Raw genomic sequence first — 17679 nt, 5'->3', positions numbered from 1 at the left:
GCCACAACCGAAAAAGCAGCTGGTAAATAGCATGCAATTGTTTCCTGTGTTATCGTACACAACTTGAGCGTTGTCTGTGATTAATTTAATTTGTTTCCCTTATGCAAAAAGGATTGTTGGATCTGGACAACATTGATTAGATGTTTTTGTATGGAAATCAGGAGCCCAAGTGACTGCTAGATGGTGTCCTATCAGCAGAGGGCTTTACAAGGACTCGAGTTGTGCCCTGTCCTGCCCCATCGCGCCCCATCCCCCCCCCACTGGTAATGGTGCTGCTTTTTGCCGGGCAGCTCTGGGCAGTGCCCCCCTTTGGGTAGTTGTCTTGGTTATGCTTTACAGTTCTGTTGTGGTTTTAGGATCAACTGCCAATGAAACAACTTTTTCTGTACCATGGCAGATAAATGTACCCGTGTCCATCGGAATGGAAAGATCTGGGAAAGTGAAATAGTGGAGCAGGTCATCTTTCTTCAAATTAAGTAGATTCACTGTCTTTAACGTGGGACTGGGTCCCTCTGCCTGGTTCTGTGATATAAAGCAGTAGGCGGATGTGGCTGAATCTGTTTTCCTCAATATTGAAACTGTTTTGTCAAGAAGCACGTAGCTGTACAAGACAGCTTTTATATGAATGGGCTTAAATTACTCTGGTTTATCACCTGGAGAAATGCAAATTGTGTTCAGCAGAGCTTACAGCAGTGAAAGACAGGCATGTTTGCAGACAGTCTAAGTGTGGAAATCTTCAAATTGTAAAGATAGCAAAAGTTAAAATTAGAACAGATATCAAAGGATGTATAAACCAAGCCTTGTCAAGTAATTTCCAAAGTGTATTCAGTTAAAATATTGACCTACTCTAATGAAAATTCATTCTCTGCTCTTGAGCAAGCAGAAGAGAAATGAAATGCAATATCTTTCATTAGCAGCAATCCATAAAATATGCATGTGCATGAAAGTACGTCAGGAGTATTTTTCTTTGTAAAGTGAAGCCACTATTTATTTTGTTTGATACACAAAATGTGCTTATCTGATGGCCTTAAGCAAATAGAGATGATTTTTTGCCCCCAAAATGTAAACTTAAGCAATTATTCTAACCCAGACCTACTTTGTAGTAAGATCACCACAGGTGCTTCTGCCAGCCCCAGGAATTCATACTGTGCTATTAAAGCAGCCATAAAAATATGCCCGGGGCAAACTCTAAACCTGAAAGTGCTATTTCCCCTTCCTCCAGCTCTAAGCAAATCCCAAGTGCACCAGCGTAAGTGAGTACCCGAGCAAGTGGTGCCCCTGCCGAGCTGTGCGTGCCGTCTTCAGTCACGGGCACAGCTCGCTGCAGCCATCTGGCATGGAAAGGATCCTGCCTGGGTGCGTTTCTACCAGGGCTGGGGTGCGGAGGAAAAGCTCAGCAGGGTGCTGTAAGGACCAGGAGTATCTGATCTCTGCTGTGCTGGTCATGGGTGGCTCCTGGGCCGTACAGGGACTGTGCGCATCCCTTGTGTTATCCACACCCATCTGGGTCTGTGCACTTCTGAATTGAAAGAGAAGAAGGTGAGAATTGTTTAAACCCATGCCATGCCCGTTTCCCCCATTCAGATCTCTCAGGAGGTTAGTCAAGCTTTAAACAGGACGAAAGCAAGGAAGAACAGGACATTAGATAAAATATCTTAACATCATGCTTTCCTGGTGAAACTGTACATCTCCACGTATCGTTGTACAGCCGCTTACTTGTGCTCATCACTATAAAGTGAGTGTCATCTGAAGAAAAGAGGAATGTTTTTAAGTGCGAGGGCTTGTATTTCATCCAGTGCTGTCCTGGAGAGCTGGGCTGAGCCAGTGTGGCAATGAAAACGTAAGTAAGGGGAAATACAATATGCATGATGAAAGGCAGTGGTAGATGGGGAAGTGACAGTCTCCTTTTTTGCCATTGAGATTACTGTGGGTGTCGGAGAGCAGAAGATAAAGGTTTATAAAAACTGACTTAAAACATGAGACAGAAGCAAATAATGACAGAAACCTGCTGGGGGGGAACAGTTGAGTTGGAAGGGATGGATTTGCCCTTAGGGCTCTTGCAGGCAGGTCTTCCTGGCCTGTGGGTTGGCGCCAGAGCCAGGCGTGTTCGCCGATAGGGAGCAGGGATGGAAGAAGATGGTGCTGGGGAAGACGGTGAATATTGGGTGGCAGCTGCAAAGTTTAAACCTGACAGACACGTGGGAGGGAAGGTTTGATCTGTGAGACCTATTAATGTGAAGTTAATCCTAAAAGAAGAGTTTTATCTTTTAAAACAGATCAGTATGATCATGAAAAAACACAGAAAATGGCTTTTTGTTAGCAAGTGATAAACAAAAGGACCTAAAAATTTTCTATTTTCCCCACTGAGGTGCCAAGAAATGCCCAGGACTGCTCTGTTGCATCGGGGCATGTTCCACTGTAGGAACAATTTCCCCCATTTCCAAAGTGTAAATCCTGGAAAATTGCTGTTATGGTATTGTTTTGAGTGCCCTCTTGGCCAGATCTAAAGCTTCTCATTTATTTATTTATTTATTTAAGGTAAGTTGCATGATATTTCCTGGGGCAAAGGAAAAAGGAGCAGAATGCAAGGGTTAACCTGCAGGCAATCATCAGACCCTCTTCAGAGACAGAGATTAATGCTGGTTCTGGAAGAGAAAGCATGGAAAAAATAGAGCATCCTTTTAAAAGGGATGAATTTTTCATAATTTCTGTTTTGCATTCTGTTACAAAGAAAAGCAATGCATTTATCAGTATGGAAAAAGGAAGGGACCTGCAACAGTAATGTGGCTTAGAAATACCTGCTCTGTGGGACCACAAAGCCCGTGAACCAACTGTAGGAACAACTCGCAGGGCAAGCTGAAGGAGATGAGTTGCACTCTTTTGGAGTAATGATTCACTGGATGAGGCTAGTATTATCAAAGACAATATGTCCTTATTAAATTAAATATTCATCAAATAATATTTTTTAAAAAAATGTTTGGGGAAAAAATTTCAAGTTCCTAATTTTCAGTCTACTCATATACAGGACATATGGGTAAGTCAAAAGAATGAGCTTTGAGCTGTAGTCCCATAGATTTTATTTTTTTAAACTACATAGAGCTATTGAGCAAGTTTTCCATGAGTGAGACCTTTCTTTAATTATTTGGCTTTAGAATACGAACACAAATTCCAGTAAGTGCTTTGGAAAACTGGTTGCTTAAGAAGGAGGTGGTGGAAAATAAATGGTAAATATACTCATAAAAATTAGTCGTCTCGAAATACTTTTTGTTAGGAGTGTGACTTTTCCCAGATGGACCTTTCCTGCCTCTGTAGAAACAATGTGGCTGACCACATCTTGGGGGGTGCAAATAAAATGAGGTTAATCCCCCAGGCTAGCTCCCCTTACTGGCCTTACTGCTTATGTGAGCTTGCTTAGGTTTTTCTCTTTGAATTATGTTACATGATATCAAAACTAAATAGCCAGCATTTTACTCTTACGTTTTACATTGAAATTGTAAAGAGCTTCAGAGGAACTCAATAGCAAATGTCAGTGGAAGGCTGGACATACTTAGCTGGTTACAGAGCAGAGGAAGGCTCAGAGCCCAGCCTGCACATATACTGCCAGCATGGCTTCTGACAGAATAAAGAAACGAGGGTCAGGGGCCTGTGTAAAGTGCTTATTGTATTGCATTGGGGGACAGTAGGGAAACGCAGGGGAAGGAGTCTGGGCTTGTGCGCACCTTGTGGAGGACTTTGGGTAGCTCACAGTGAACCAACAGTTAAATAAAAAGGTGTTTGCCATGCAACGTATGCATTAGTGGTGACTCTCCCTAACCTGGCTCCTTTCTAAATGGTTTTGTTCTCTTCCTTTTTCTACTGCTCATTCCCCTTCCCTCGTTCTAAGAATTTTCTTCCCCACTGTGTTTTTCTCTACAGCTTTTTTTCCGCATTCTTTCATTTTGTGACATCTGTTCTTGTTCAAAGAAAATGGCCCTTTCGCCTTATTTCACGTTATCTGTTCTTCCTCTGTCAGACATCCTTCTCCATCTCCTTTCTCTAACAGCAGTGAGAATTCCTAGACTCTGTGTTCCATTTGCAAGGAGAAGGTGCCTCCTTCAGGTCTCTTCATGCCCCTTGCTGTTTCGCAGTCTTTTTCTGCATCATAAATGGTCATGATACTCTCATCCTATGCCATGCTATTACAAAGTCTCTTACCTTTATTCTCCTCCAGTTTCCCTAAGACCTCCAACAAGACACATCTCCTACATACATACATACATATATATGTGTGTATATATATATATATATATATATATAAAATAATCTCTTCTGTCATGTACATAAGAATTATTGAAAGTCAATCTCCACCAGTTTCCATGAGGTACCTAATGGAGCTGTATGCACTCTCCTGACTTGAACCTGTATAGTTCCATAGGAAAATTTGAAACCAGAATGAACAGCTTGAAGCCGCTCATGCTGAACATGCCAATGACTGCAGCATGTTTAATACTGCGATAGGATTTTGTGCTTAAAATCCACAAGGCTTCAAATTAGTGTGCACTGTTTGACACACACTATGACATTTGTTGTGAACTGGACAAGCACAAGGAGGATTTCTCTTCCTCCCCACCTTTTCCAGTCAACAAGGAAGCAAGTTCCATTGCGTGTCTTAACTATATGTAGCAAATAGGCTGTGGTTTATCTCATGTCAGTTACCAGATCTTTGCTCTGCCTTTTGAGAGCTGTGCAGAGTCATTCATCTCCATCGCTTCTCTTTGGTGCTGACTTCATTGTTCTCATCAATGGGATAGCCTCTAACTACAGAAAGGGCTGAAATAAGCTATGGCTGCAAACCCCAGATTTCATCCCAAGCCCATTGGATTTTATATATTTCATGCATAATTAAGCTGTTCTGTCTGTGTGCTCTGACCTCTGTGGTGAGATGTAAGCTATAACTCCAAGCAGGACTGCGGGTTAGAAGAACCAGCTGCAGTGGCGTTACCTTACCTGGCATGAAAGAGCAGGCAGGGGCACGGCAAAAGACTTCCTGGTGCTGTATGAGGGGCCTTCACTGTTTGAGCCCCACATGTGCTGGCTGTGAAACCCCAGAGCCTGGGGACAGGAGGACTGATTATAACCCAACCTGATCTCACCAATATTCAATTTGATTTCTTAATCCAGAAGTAATGAACCAAGGTTAATTAACCATGATGACTCACTTGTGTGTGTCCTCCCTTAATAATGTTCACTTGTAAGTACAGAATTTGTTAATTTACAAAAGAATAGCTTTGTTATGGTCTGTTGATTCCCGGAGCCAATCTGCTCAGAATTCATGCCTTGCCTTTTTTCAGAGCAACTCCATTTTCTTGCACACTCCTAGAGCAATCCTTGTCTTTTAGCAAGAACTACTGTATTATACTTGAACCCAATAACCTGTTTTCACAAGGCAGATATTGAGTTGTTTTGGCGATAATGTGTGTTGTGTGGTCCATGATAATGAAGCAGTCGATGACCATGTTAATGAAAACAGTTTGAAGGCGAGTACTAGTTTTTATGCCAAATGATGTGTGGATATAGTTGGGATTTTTATGTCAGTTGAAATCTGCATCTGGTTTTTGAAGTTTAGATAATCTTAAATTGACATACCTCTATGTTTTTGGGCATTACCTGTGCTGCTGGGGAAAGGGACTTGACAGGTAAAAAGGCAACTCAGAAAAGAGGTGAGGTTAAGATATCGTAGGATGTGATGTCACAAGAGTTTTTCTTACTTGTGGGAGAGTGATCTCTTGAAGAAAATACACGTGTATTTTTTACTGCTTCTCAGTTTCCCTAAAAAGCCCATATAGATGCAGGCTGGTGTTATTCTAGATTCAGCAGCTGTGGATGTAATTTGAATTTCTCCTAGGATGAATGTGACCTTTAGTGTTTCCTCTAGTAAGCATTTGGGTTAGTATACAGAAGAGTTTCCCTTAGTGTAAGGTCATTGTCTAATATGCTTAAGCATGTCTGCTCTCTTATATTTGTACAGCTTTATTTAAAGCAAGTACTTTGAAAGGCCTATTTCTCAGCGTTGTTTCAATATTTAGATAAGAGATATCTGGTGTTGCCTTTTGGAGCAATGTATCTGCTGCCTATCCTTCTGTTCTCACCATCGGTTTTGGCTCTGTGAATGGGGTGCCAATTGGCAGCCCCAATAACAAACATGAGCTATTGCTTTACTCATATGGCTTTTATTTTGCTTTCGAGAGGTTGAAAACAGTTATACAGATCAGTTCGATGGATGGTTTCTTTTTTTTCTCTGTTGCTCTTGAAATCCAATCTGTCCTGTCCATCATGTTAACAGAGTAAAGGCAACAACCAAAATAAATATTTTCCTGTCTTCTCTTTCAGATAAAATTGAAGATGAATTAGAAATGACTACGGTGTGCCATAGACCCGAAGGACTGGAACAGCTTGAAGCACAGACCAATTTCACTAAAAGAGAACTTCAAGTGCTTTACAGAGGATTTAAAAATGTAAGAACAATACTGCAGTGAACTAAGTCTAATATGTATGTATCCCTACCAGCCTGAACTGCTCAGCTGCATATTGTATCATTCCCCCACTAAATATCAGGAGGTTTGCACTATATCTCCACTGCCACAGCAAAATGAGCTCATGATCTACCTCATCATCTAGTAATTAAGTCACCATAATCTGCCTAAAACTGGTTTTGGATGAACATTCAGCACACGATACTCATTAAGTTTGTTCCCTGTCAGTAAACACACTTGCAGTTTCCTCAACTGTGTCTGTACTTCATGATAATCTGGAAATGTTTTCATGTTGTTTTTTTTTACTTAATTCTCGTCAGTTCCCAATGCTCAAATATGAGTTATGCTGTTTGCTTGTGATTAGATGCTCAGGATTTTGTCCCCTCCTCCCCTTTCCCTAGCTTGGAGAGTTCTTGCTCTTCTAGTAGGATGTTATTGGAGCATATGAGGACTACCAAGTCCAGTTAAGTAGTGAACAAAGCTGGAGTGGCAGGAGCCAAAAAGACATCAAAACTAAATGGATATCAAGACTGAGGGGATAGAGAGCAGGTTTAGGTGAAAGCAGGGAGCATGCCAGCTGGAACAACTGCATGCATAGAACAGCGCTGTGCTGGTCTTTGTGAACCTCAACCGCAGCCAAATTCTCCCTGACAGGGTCTCTGCAGATCTGTGAGCCTCAACTTTTAGATCACCTGCTGGTGCCCCTTAGGGACAAATCATCATAAATAGAAATAGGAATTTTGGGGCTATGTGGAGCAGATGTTTTGTGGACCTTGAAGACTGAATGCTTGTTACATGATTGCCTGAGGGTCTGGATTTAGTCACACAGGTGTTTTGTACCAGGTGATGACTTATGATGATTAATAGATCAGTATTGAGCTAGCCCAGTAAATACAATGTCATTTTTAAGTTGCCCTATAGGACAGTTGCACTAAGACAGTAGCTGAAATATTGAAATGTTTTTTTTTTTTTGAAAGTCAAATTTATTGGTTGGAACCTTGACAAGATAAAGCCGAGATACGTTAAATGGGTTTCCCCAGAGGGAAACCTGCTGGATGCTGAGAGGAGCCTTTCGTATTTTTGACACATTCTTGGAATTGATTGAATCCCATCTCCCATACATACTTGACTTTTCCAGCCAAGGCATAGCACAACTCTCTGTGTTTTTCTGTTTGGTTCGTGTGTTGTGTTTCTGCAGCCTTGGCTGGATGTAGGAAGTTGTCATTTCATGTGTAAAGTTTAGTCTGACTACTGAAGACTGCCATTCTGAAACCTCTTCGTGCTTTGACCAGTCAGTAATAAAACACATGGCTTTTAACACAGAGCTCGAAAGGTTAATACATGGTATAACGCGATACGACCACCTACAGTGGGGACAGAACTCAGTGCTTTCTTAACCAGTGTTGTGCTAGGATCTCTGAAATACCTTCCTTGCTGTGCTGGCTGGGAATCCTCCCCAGGAGAGCACTGCTCTGTGCTGAGAGGAGGAGCTGGCTGTACCAACAGCCAGGATGCAAAACAGACAGCTTCAGCCTTGCAGCTCTCAGCAGGTCTGATGTTTATCCCTTGCCTCTCCTAATTTTGCTGTCATTTTGCAGTACCAGAGGCATTACCTCTCAGGGCAAGAACAACGATAAACAAGTGCATTTAACTTGTGACCTGAACTCTTTCGAAAGACCTCACCAAAGGTCTTAATATTAATTGGGAGTGGTGGTGAGGTGCTGTTTTATGTCAAGTTGTTAGGAAAAGCAATTTTTTTTACAGCTGCTAGGCACACAATATGCATGAAGCTTTAATATTTAAGATTTAAATTGAAAGGGCAGCTTTAGCTTTTGTAGCCTATAAATCATGGTTTCAATGGAATGAGTAATTATGCACAGTAGTCAAATTGTCTCAGCTGTTACCATATTTTCTATTGTACCAAACCATCTGCTTTTTGGGATGATGTTACAGTGCCGTCTGGAGATTCAAAATCCCTATGGGAATATAGTCATTTTTTCTCTCTAGCTTGTACTTTCTGCTTGCTCTCAGGGATCACACAGGTCCTGTTTAATCATGAGGCAACACCTGGGTTACCATAGGGCCTTTTACAGGCACATGGAATGGACACGGGGAGAACAAGGTTCCTCTCAGCCCAGTTGCAGTCTGGAGCTACGGAGCCTGGTGTAGCCTCCAGACTAGTGCCCGGTCTGACCAGGGTCCTAATTCTCAATGCTTTTCCTTCCTAGCATTCTTTTGTCTCCAAAATCTATTTCCTTGTGCCCCATAAGCCTGGGACCATGCCAGGCAGTGTGGCCACAAGATGTGTTGGCTCAGGGAGGTGCCGGCATGCAGAAAGCAATTCCCTGCTCACCTGGAGCACTGCAAAGCACCTGAGGGAAGTTCTGGTCTAATATTGCTGGCAGCACTAACTGATCAGGTTACAGCAGTTGTCAGCTGCTTGAGCAGAAGCAAGTCCTAAAAATACGTGATTTCTAGCGTAGAAAAGATGTCGAAAAGATGCTTCAGAGTTTTAGAAAGAGTCAAATTATTCTAATCATTCAAAGTGCTGATAGGCTTTTCTATATTCAGTTGGTTTCTGCAGCCAGTAAAGCTGCTCAGCAAAGAACTGAAATGTCATTAACCCTATTCTTTCTCACCTGTTCTTTCTCTGTGTCATTAAAAATAAATGCTGGCCATTCACACTGCTCTGAGAGAGCAAATCCTGAGAGACAAAATGACTCTCTCCTTACATCCTGATGTCCACCGTGCCCCGGGAGCTGACGCCCCCAGGGTCTCCAGGCTGAGTGAGAGCTGCTGCAGGAAGGCGGTGGGAAGGAGAGGAGGGCAGAATGTTGTCTTTGGCAGCCAGGGCTTCTGCTGGAGTGAACTGTGGCCTCGGTTTCTTCCCAGTGTGTCACTGGTTGGTCTGATGTTTCTGCACTGGGCTGATGGAGGCTTTCACCAAATTCATATTCATAGCCGCTCCACCAAAGCAGAGCATGCTAACCTGGCTGGCTGGCCAAATATCCCCTCTGTCTGTGCCTTCCCTTTTCTTTTCCAGTTATGCAAGGGTGCTGTCTTCCAGTATCTCCTGATGCCGGAACCAAAAGGACTCATTTATTTTGGCAGATCTCTCCACCCCAAGGTGTGTTACACAGAACAGCCAGTTTTGCACCTCGGAGTTAGCTGCAGCCAGGCTGAAGCCAGCTTGACACAAGGCGTTGGGGCTGACTGCTTTGGCTGTTGGTCTGTAAGAGCAAGATAACTGAAATGGCAAAAAGCAGGGCCCTGGGTGGATCCTGCCTTGGTTTAGCTTAACAAAATAAAATGCGATTGTTTCTGTCTGTAAATCCATCAGAAGAGAGAATTGTTTGAGCTAAAAAGCAAAATTGGCATGAGTTGGAACTAGAAGAGTTTCCGCTCCACAGAGGAGTGAAGTTTGGCATCAGCTATGGAATAGGAGGGAGGAGAGTGAGAAACTATTTTTAAGATTAAAATTGATAAATGGGCGATTAATCAAGTGACCACCAACAACAGAGGTTTGGATTCAGTGATTCAATACATCCTCTCTAGACCGTTTCTCATGACATATGTTATTTGGATTCAAAGCATAAATGTAAAAGGGTTGGGATCTTTCTGGAGTTTTCTGCTTGTTTCAGGAGAGAGTGTACTGTTAGAGGAAATGGCTGCCAGGGATACCTTTCTAATACCAAATCAGAAAACAGCAAAACAGAACAACTGAGGGACTGTTAGAGATGTTCTGACTTCGTTTTAGTGCAAATATTTTAGCAAATCTGCAGTGGGTGAACGAGCATAGTGTGAGATGTAATCATCTGGAACAAATCAGGTTTTCGGAGATCAAGCAGCGTGAGCAAGGTAGGGGTTCTGATATTTTCATAGTTCCCCAAGTATACGCATGTCTCTGGGAGAACATGGGAAGGTGAATAAATATATGGGATGTTTATTTGCTTAGAGATGCAAATCTGGATTCTGCAGCCTGAACACAGGAAAGTCTGTGGGCAGGTAACTGATGCTTCCAGTTCAGCAGGACAGGTTTTACTGAGCATTCCTTGTCCAGTGCTGGCTGAGTTAGCCAGAAGCAGTCCCGATGGGCTGGTTATGTTATGCATAGCCCCCTTTCAGTTCTGCTGATAATCCCTGCTTGGCTGCGTTGCACATCTTTGGAAACAATCAATGAAGTTAATTTCTGATTCCAGCAGAAGAAAGTACAGCAAGTACGTTTTTCTTTGATTTTTTTTCCTCATAATGTGGTTTCAGCTCCTTTGTGGCTTTAAAAGAAGTCTAAGAAGGTAGATTCATATATGTGGCTCATGCTGTCAGTGGCAATGCTCGGTAGTTAGGTTTTGGAAAATGCAGGGTTTTTCTGTACTTGACAACAATATAAGAAAAAGCATTCACATTTTGTGCTAGGCATTTTGATAGAATTCATAGGTTAAAGAAATGAGAGAGATCTGAAATCTAACCCACTGCTGATGAAGGAGGGCTTTCTGTATGCTAGAGTGAAGGATTGTGCTTTTTCGTACTGCCAAGAAATTTTTCTTGAATGAGTAAACCTCTGCTGTCTGCAGTGGAATTTAGACTGGCACGGAGCTTACCTGCTCCTTCTCACAAGAGAGATTTCCTTTCAGTCAGCTGTATTAAGTTGTGCTGTAGCACTAATGAGGCCTCTTGAGCATTATTTGACTCTTACAAAACAAAATTGCGATCAGTTAAGTGCAAATGAATTGGTAGTAGCATATGTGTCTGAAAGCAATCCAGTTACACAGAGCTAAGCAGGGTGATCAATGCCAGCGCTACCTCTCCCCAGCACTCCTGGAGGCTTGATGCAAGCATTTGTTTGGCTTCCAGATGGAGCATCAGGAGCAATAAGGATCAGGTGGAAATCCAGAAATGGTAATCGGGCCCAATGACAACTGCCACAAGAGGCCTCACCGCTGTGAGGAGAAGGCCCGCAGCAGCCTGCCTGCACTCCTCAGGCTTGGGCTCACGGGTCACTGGTGGTTGGCTGCGGTTCTTGGCGATTTCTTGGTGATTTCTATATTCATATTTCCCAGATGAAAGGAAGGAATGCCTCTTTGTGTCGTGTGCAGGCCTCTGAAGTTTGGCAGAGGCCCAGAATGGGCCATGGGGTGGTTCAGCGTTGCCGTGGTCAGAAAGAAAACTTCTACCTGTGACTGGATGCTGTCTCATGACAACAAAACTAGAAAGTTTTGTTAGTTTTCTGTGCAAAAGACAAGCTGAGGTCTGGTCCTGCAGCCCCTGGTGGTGGATGCCCCAGTCAATCTTTTCAGCCCCTTGCTTTGGAGCAAGCCCTGAATGCTGGTGCTGGAGGAGGGTGGGGTCTTGCCCAGGGAGGGCAAGACCTCAGCATCTGGGTGTTCATTGCAATGCTTAAACCAAGCTGATGGAAGGGCAGCGAGTGAAGGATACCTTTAGGGCTTTTCAAGCAACAAATTCACCTTTATTTAGCTAAAATCAATCCCAAATCAGTAATGGCTTTCTACCAAAATGGCAGGTCAAAGACATAGGATCTCTTCTGAATTGGGGGAAGGAACCCAATCTAATTGCCCTAATTCAAACAGGCATAGATTGTGTGTGGTTAAGGAGTTGCCTCTGGTGTTGCCTAAGGTACCCCTGCTTGCTCCTCTTCTGGGACTGTGCAGGATAAAGCCATTTCTCTCCTTCATTCTGTCCTTTTCCTTGGTTAGTGAATGCACATCAGCAGCAGGTAATGCTGGCAGATCAGAGGCTTGGAAAAAAAAGCATTTTTCCCTTTATTTTCCCTTTATAGGCTTTTTGTGGTGGGAGAATTTCTTGTCAAAGTCCTTTTTGTTCTTAAAAGATAATCAAAAGAACTCATGAATAAGTAGTCAGAGGCTTGAATCTTCTTCCGGCTTTCTGTGCCACCAATTCAAAGGGATTTTCTTAAACTCCCTAAGTTTGCTCATCCTGCATAGAATCACTTGTAAGGCTACCGGAGTAAGCACTTATCTGCCTCTGGTCTGCAGTGCAGGATGCCGTGTGTCCGTGCTCTTTAGGGCACGTGTTGGCTACAGCTGAGCAGTGGCACTTGCTGCGAATGGGATCAGACACCTGCAGATGGGGACAGAGCCCGGGTGTCTGTGCCAGGCGGTATTTCTAGATGTGGGAGAAAGCTGTCTTTTTTTGTGTCCATCAGCCTGTGCTCTGCAAAGGATCGGTGCCGTGGTTAGGTGGCGTTCTGCTCCGGTTCAGTTTTCAAAACTGGTTGATGGGTAAAAGTTTGAGGAATGGCTCAAGGTGGCCGAACAAGGGAGGAAGCAGCTGTGTTCATAACCACAGGGCTGGAAACTTCCCTCTGTCGTCTTTGACTGCTGTTTTTTTGCTTTGACTGCATGGTTTTCTTTGACTGCTGGAAAAAAAAAAAAGGCGGTGTTGATCAGGTCAGCTCCCAAAGGTCAGTTGAGGTTCCAGACCTTCCTCTGGGTTCAGCCGGGGCAGGCTCGGAGCTGCGTTTTGGAGGAGTGGGGTCCCTTGCACTGGGCGAGACGTGGAGCTGGCACCAGCGCAGCGGGGGGGTCAGGAATTGAGCTGGGTCCCCAAGCTGCAGTTGTCGTCTTTACTTGCACGTAACTAAGGTAAACTTGTTCCTGAATTTACTTGAGTTGCCCTGATAAACAGGTTAAAATGTTATGTTCTGAAGCCTTATACTTGTAAGCTTTTTTGCAAGAACTTGCTGGTATGTGCTGTTAGCCTCCATGGAGCTGGTGTCAGGGTATCTGGCTACAGTCTTATGCTGAAGATTAATGAATTAATATATGTGGAGGCATGGGATGGGGATGGGGAAGTGTTAGCTGGCAGTAACATCACTTAGAATTATTAGATGAGGGCTTCATGTGACAGAAGGCATGAGCTACCTTTCCAGGTTGTCTTGTAAAACAGGGATTAAACACTGCTGAAAACACTGTTAAAAATGTTGGTAATGGTGAACCAAGTCTATGAGATGCTTAAGATGAAATGGCAGTCTGAATTATTTTAATTTCTTCAGCTGCACAGCTTGTGCATCCAGAACACTGTGGGAACGGGGATGCGATTTGTGTAATTGCTCTCTTTGGGCTTGTAGAGTTTTGCAAATGAACCTTTACAGAGCTGGGGTGGTTTTTTGATTATTTTTTCTTGTTTTGGTTTTTCAACAGGAATGTCCTAGTGGGGTTGTTAATGAAGAGACATTCAAACAGATCTATGCACAGTTTTTTCCTCATGGAGGTAAGCAGAATACTTTGTGAGGTTTATTGAAGCATGCCTTAACATTCATTATGGCCAACTGGCTGCAAAACTACTATTTTGTGCTAGAAATAAAACTACTTCAGATAATCTGTGCTAGAAAAGTTAATTGAGCTTAAGGTCTGCAGGATCTTAAACAAAAACACAAACAGCAGTGGAAGAAAATTATTTTAGGCACTTTGAACAGTTATTTCACTAGAGTATAGACAAACCCACTTTAGAGATTGCTAGTTGTTGTCAGCCCTTTATTCTCCACTAAACTGCTCTACTCTGAGATAGAAACTGGGGATTAAGTCTGTTTTCTGTACTGACTTTCTGGGCAGCAGAAAGGTAAATGACTTCCCCTCAGTGTGCTTGTGCTTCCCTGCTGTTGGACTGCTGTGCGTGTACTAGCTAGGACAGAAGGATTACAGACCTCATTTTGGCCTGCAAATTAATAAAAACTTCCCTGAAATTTTTGGTGCAGTTCTTAATTGATGTGTGAACACCTAACTACTTGAAATGATCATTTTTTGTGTTAGTGTGACTAAAGCAAGGTCACTTCATACACTGGAATATTGAAGCATTGCATTAAAACTCACAAATAATGTATGTTCTTGCCTTTTAAAACTGTCAAGAATCTGTATGTTCTTCTAACTGGTTACATCCTGTGGGGATATTGTTCTCCAATTGAATGAAATAAGTGATGGGTGTGCAGCCCCCCCACCCTTCCCTTATGGTTTGTGTAACCTTGGTGTTATAAATTCAGAGGTATCAGATTTCTCAAAGACTATCTTTCACTTTTATGGCTTGCATGGATTAACTTGTGCACCCCAGAGATAGTGAAGTACCTCTGACTTACTAGAAAGTGTCATCCTGGCTGTGATGTTTCTGTTACACCCTGCTCCTCTCCTTGACAGATTTTTGGTTTTGCAAATTTGTCACCAGATGTTACCAGCAGTCTGGTATTTCTTAATGTGTGTTATATGCTATTGAAAAGCACAAAACAAAACAAAAACCTTCTAGTTTAGCATCTTAGATAATCAGTTTATCTTAATAAAACTTATTTTGTAGGAGTGTCCCACTAATAATTCTGTGTTTTTTCTTGTAGAGCTATTTTATTTCTCAATCCTTCTCTTAAAAATGAAGTAGCTAGTTTTTTTCTCAAGTCCAAGGTATTCTATCTTTATGGATGACAGTAACTTAAGTATTTAAGTTTTCTGCACGCTTTATAGTTCCCCAGATTTGAATAGTGTGGAAATATTTAATGATTTTATAGAGATCGGAGCAAGGAGGTGCTGGGTCGTTCCACCTGTCTGCGGGCATAGCGCAAGGCACCAGGGTTCCCCGAGCACCCATACACAGCCTGTGAAGACTCAGGCTTGACTAATGCTGTGCTCTAGAGGCAAAGAATAGGGGAGACAAGAGAGCATGGCTGTTCAAATAGCAATGAAATAATTATGTGGATTTAATGTCAGCTACTTCCCTCTTCAAAAGGTGGTCTACAGAAACCCAGAGAGTGCTGTGAGTTGCGGAGAACAGGCCAGTAAAGGTCTTCAGGTCACACAACGATTTTATTTTTCTGCATACCATTACTGCTTTCCCTGGGTAGCAGCTGGCCTTCATGTGGCCATAGGAGCTGTTCTGCTCAATAGGAAAGGTTTTCTGAAACCACCACCTTAAGAGTGGAAAGGATGAAGTCTCAGATGAGATTGTTCTCTAACAAAAAAAAAAAAGCCGTGGGCCAAACTCGTGTTACTGGAACTAGATCCCGCTGGGGCTGGACAGTCCCTGGGGACCTCTGCTGTATTTTACACAAAGCAGAAGGCAGAGGAAGGAAGCACACACGATTCAGTCCCTCTTCTGGTGCTGTTCCTGCTTTTCCTGCTGAAGCTTGTACTACATTTGCCTCAAGATGCGCTTACGTGCTGGTTTTGCTGATTCTTTCAAGCACAGCTCCATAATCCAGATCATGTCTACCATAATACAAGATTTTGCATCCAAGGCTGTTTTTTAAGTGGGGTGGTGCAGGGTGTATGCTAGTCCGTATTAATACTTACTAGCTCATAGAATATCTGGCGATGCTATACAGTTTGTTTTTATCCTGAAAGAAAATGAGGTCATGAACATTGCTTAGAGTGTTAGAGTATAACGAATGAACTGTTGTACCGATCAATGCCCTTTGTGTTTTTCAGATGCTAGCATGTATGCCCATTATCTCTTCAATGCATTTGACACTGCACAAAACGGCTCGGTGAAGTTTGAGGTGATTGTTTTGCATGTTGTTTTGATGCCTCTTCTCTCCGTCTTGTGTTTTAGCTTCTCCATCCATTTTTCATTGTAGACTGGTAGGATTTCCTGGGTTATGTGCCAGAGGTCTGGCTAAAACCAGCTGATGTTTTAAAATCTCACTCAGTTCAGTAAAGGCTTTTAATGCAGAGGGTGTTACATGCTTCCATTTACTGAAGAAACGTACAGGCCATGTTAGTGCCACAGGAAATGTTAATCCTGTAGGGAAAAAATGCAGAGATTTATGTGGGAGAAAACATAGGTCAGGAATGGTCCTGTATGGAGAGAGACCAGTGAGTGGCACAGGTAACGTGGATGTCAAAGAAAAGCTGGTAAATCTTGTGCTTTCTGCAGCTACCATACATTGCAGGGTTACATTGGTACGTTTCTGGAATATACTACATATTTTTAAGCTTGAGATGTTGAATAAGGCTTTCAGCTAGCTGGTTCCTAAGGAAAGCCTAATCCACCCCGTAACTAAAAGGCCTGTGGCTGCAAATAGCTGTCCTTAGAGCTCACACACCTAGTGGTAGGGGGTGCAGGTGGCAACAGAGGGAGATGCTAAGTTATAGACTAGTGAAGAATGAGCTTCGTGGTTTTGAAGGCAGTTTACTGAGATGATAAAACTGGAAATCATCAGCAGTCCTGCTTTTGCCACCAAACAGCCAAGATCTCCATTAGTTTCCAGGTGCAACTGAGGAAATAATTTATCAAATGTAAAGTGGGAATGTTGCCACATGCATCTCTGTAGCAATGGCTGCAGTGGGAGTTCTGCATATGGCAGCTGCTCAGGAGAACATTAAGAGACTTCCAGAAACGTAAATAGACTAAGACACAGCAGAATTCTTAGGCAAGTATTAAAAAAAAAAAAAGTGCTGAGCTTTCCTTTGTGGCAAACCTGTCTCTTTAGTGATTGTCAAATACAAGCATTTTGTCCCCTTTTTTTGTATTGTTAAGCAAATCTTAATTCCTCTGAGCCTTGGTAAAAAGGAACAAAGTGGTGCACTGCCCCTTGCAGAGCCAGCAGAGGTAACGTAGGGAGGACTAGGTATGTTAAATGGGGTACCAGGAGTGGTACAGTTGTTTTAGTTTGAAAACTGCCTCCTGGACTAATAAATCCCTATAGCAATGCTGCTTATGGTGCCTGAGCCGTTGTGCAGTAGAAACAATAAATCAAAGTTATTGGAAGCAATAACTTCACTGTAAACGAAAAATACAATTAAAATGCTGTGTCCCAGACTGAGTAATTAGTGCTGGGAATCACATCTGGTCAAATCTGTTGTATTTTGCCAGAGGACAAGACCTGAGGCTCCCTGACTTACAGAGGAGCCTGGAACCTTTCCATCCTTCTCAAGGTGGGCACAGAGAAGCTGCTGGATCTTCCTCCTCCTTTGTCCCACCCACACTGCTAGCACTCTTGGGCTGGGGGGTAGAAAGTATCAGCTCCTGCTGCTGCAGTTGAAATCCAGCTGTGTTTAACCAGGAGGCAGCAGTCTGCACGGCTGCTTCCTGCAGCAGCCCATTGCTAGGAGGGGCATTGCACTAGAGCATCCAATGATGCTTTTAAAAATCAGACATGTTCTTTGCCATGCTTACATCTGTGCAGAATTTAGAGTTCGAAGCATGATAAATG

The 17679-nt window shown here is 42.9% G+C and overlaps 1 protein-coding gene across 13 annotated transcripts in view; it reads left to right on the top strand.

Annotated features, from left to right (window-relative positions):
* KCNIP1 (potassium voltage-gated channel interacting protein 1) overlaps positions 1-17679 on the top strand; it is a 376078-nt gene that overhangs the window by 351912 nt on the left and 6487 nt on the right. For all 13 annotated transcript variants that reach the window (XM_040573627.1, XM_040573626.1, XM_040573625.1 and 10 more), the window contains 3 exons: positions 6370-6494; positions 13691-13760; positions 15953-16023. In XM_040573627.1, coding sequence (XP_040429561.1) covers positions 6370-6494; positions 13691-13760; positions 15953-16023 — 266 coding nt within the window. The remainder of the gene's footprint in view (positions 1-6369; positions 6495-13690; positions 13761-15952; positions 16024-17679) is intronic.

This window comes from Cygnus olor, chromosome 14, assembly GCF_009769625.2.
Source record: "Cygnus olor isolate bCygOlo1 chromosome 14, bCygOlo1.pri.v2, whole genome shotgun sequence".
NCBI lineage: Eukaryota > Metazoa > Chordata > Aves > Anseriformes > Anatidae > Cygnus > Cygnus olor.
The sequence above is the reverse complement of the archived record's forward strand: the minus strand, read 5'-3'. Positions and strand labels throughout refer to the sequence as shown.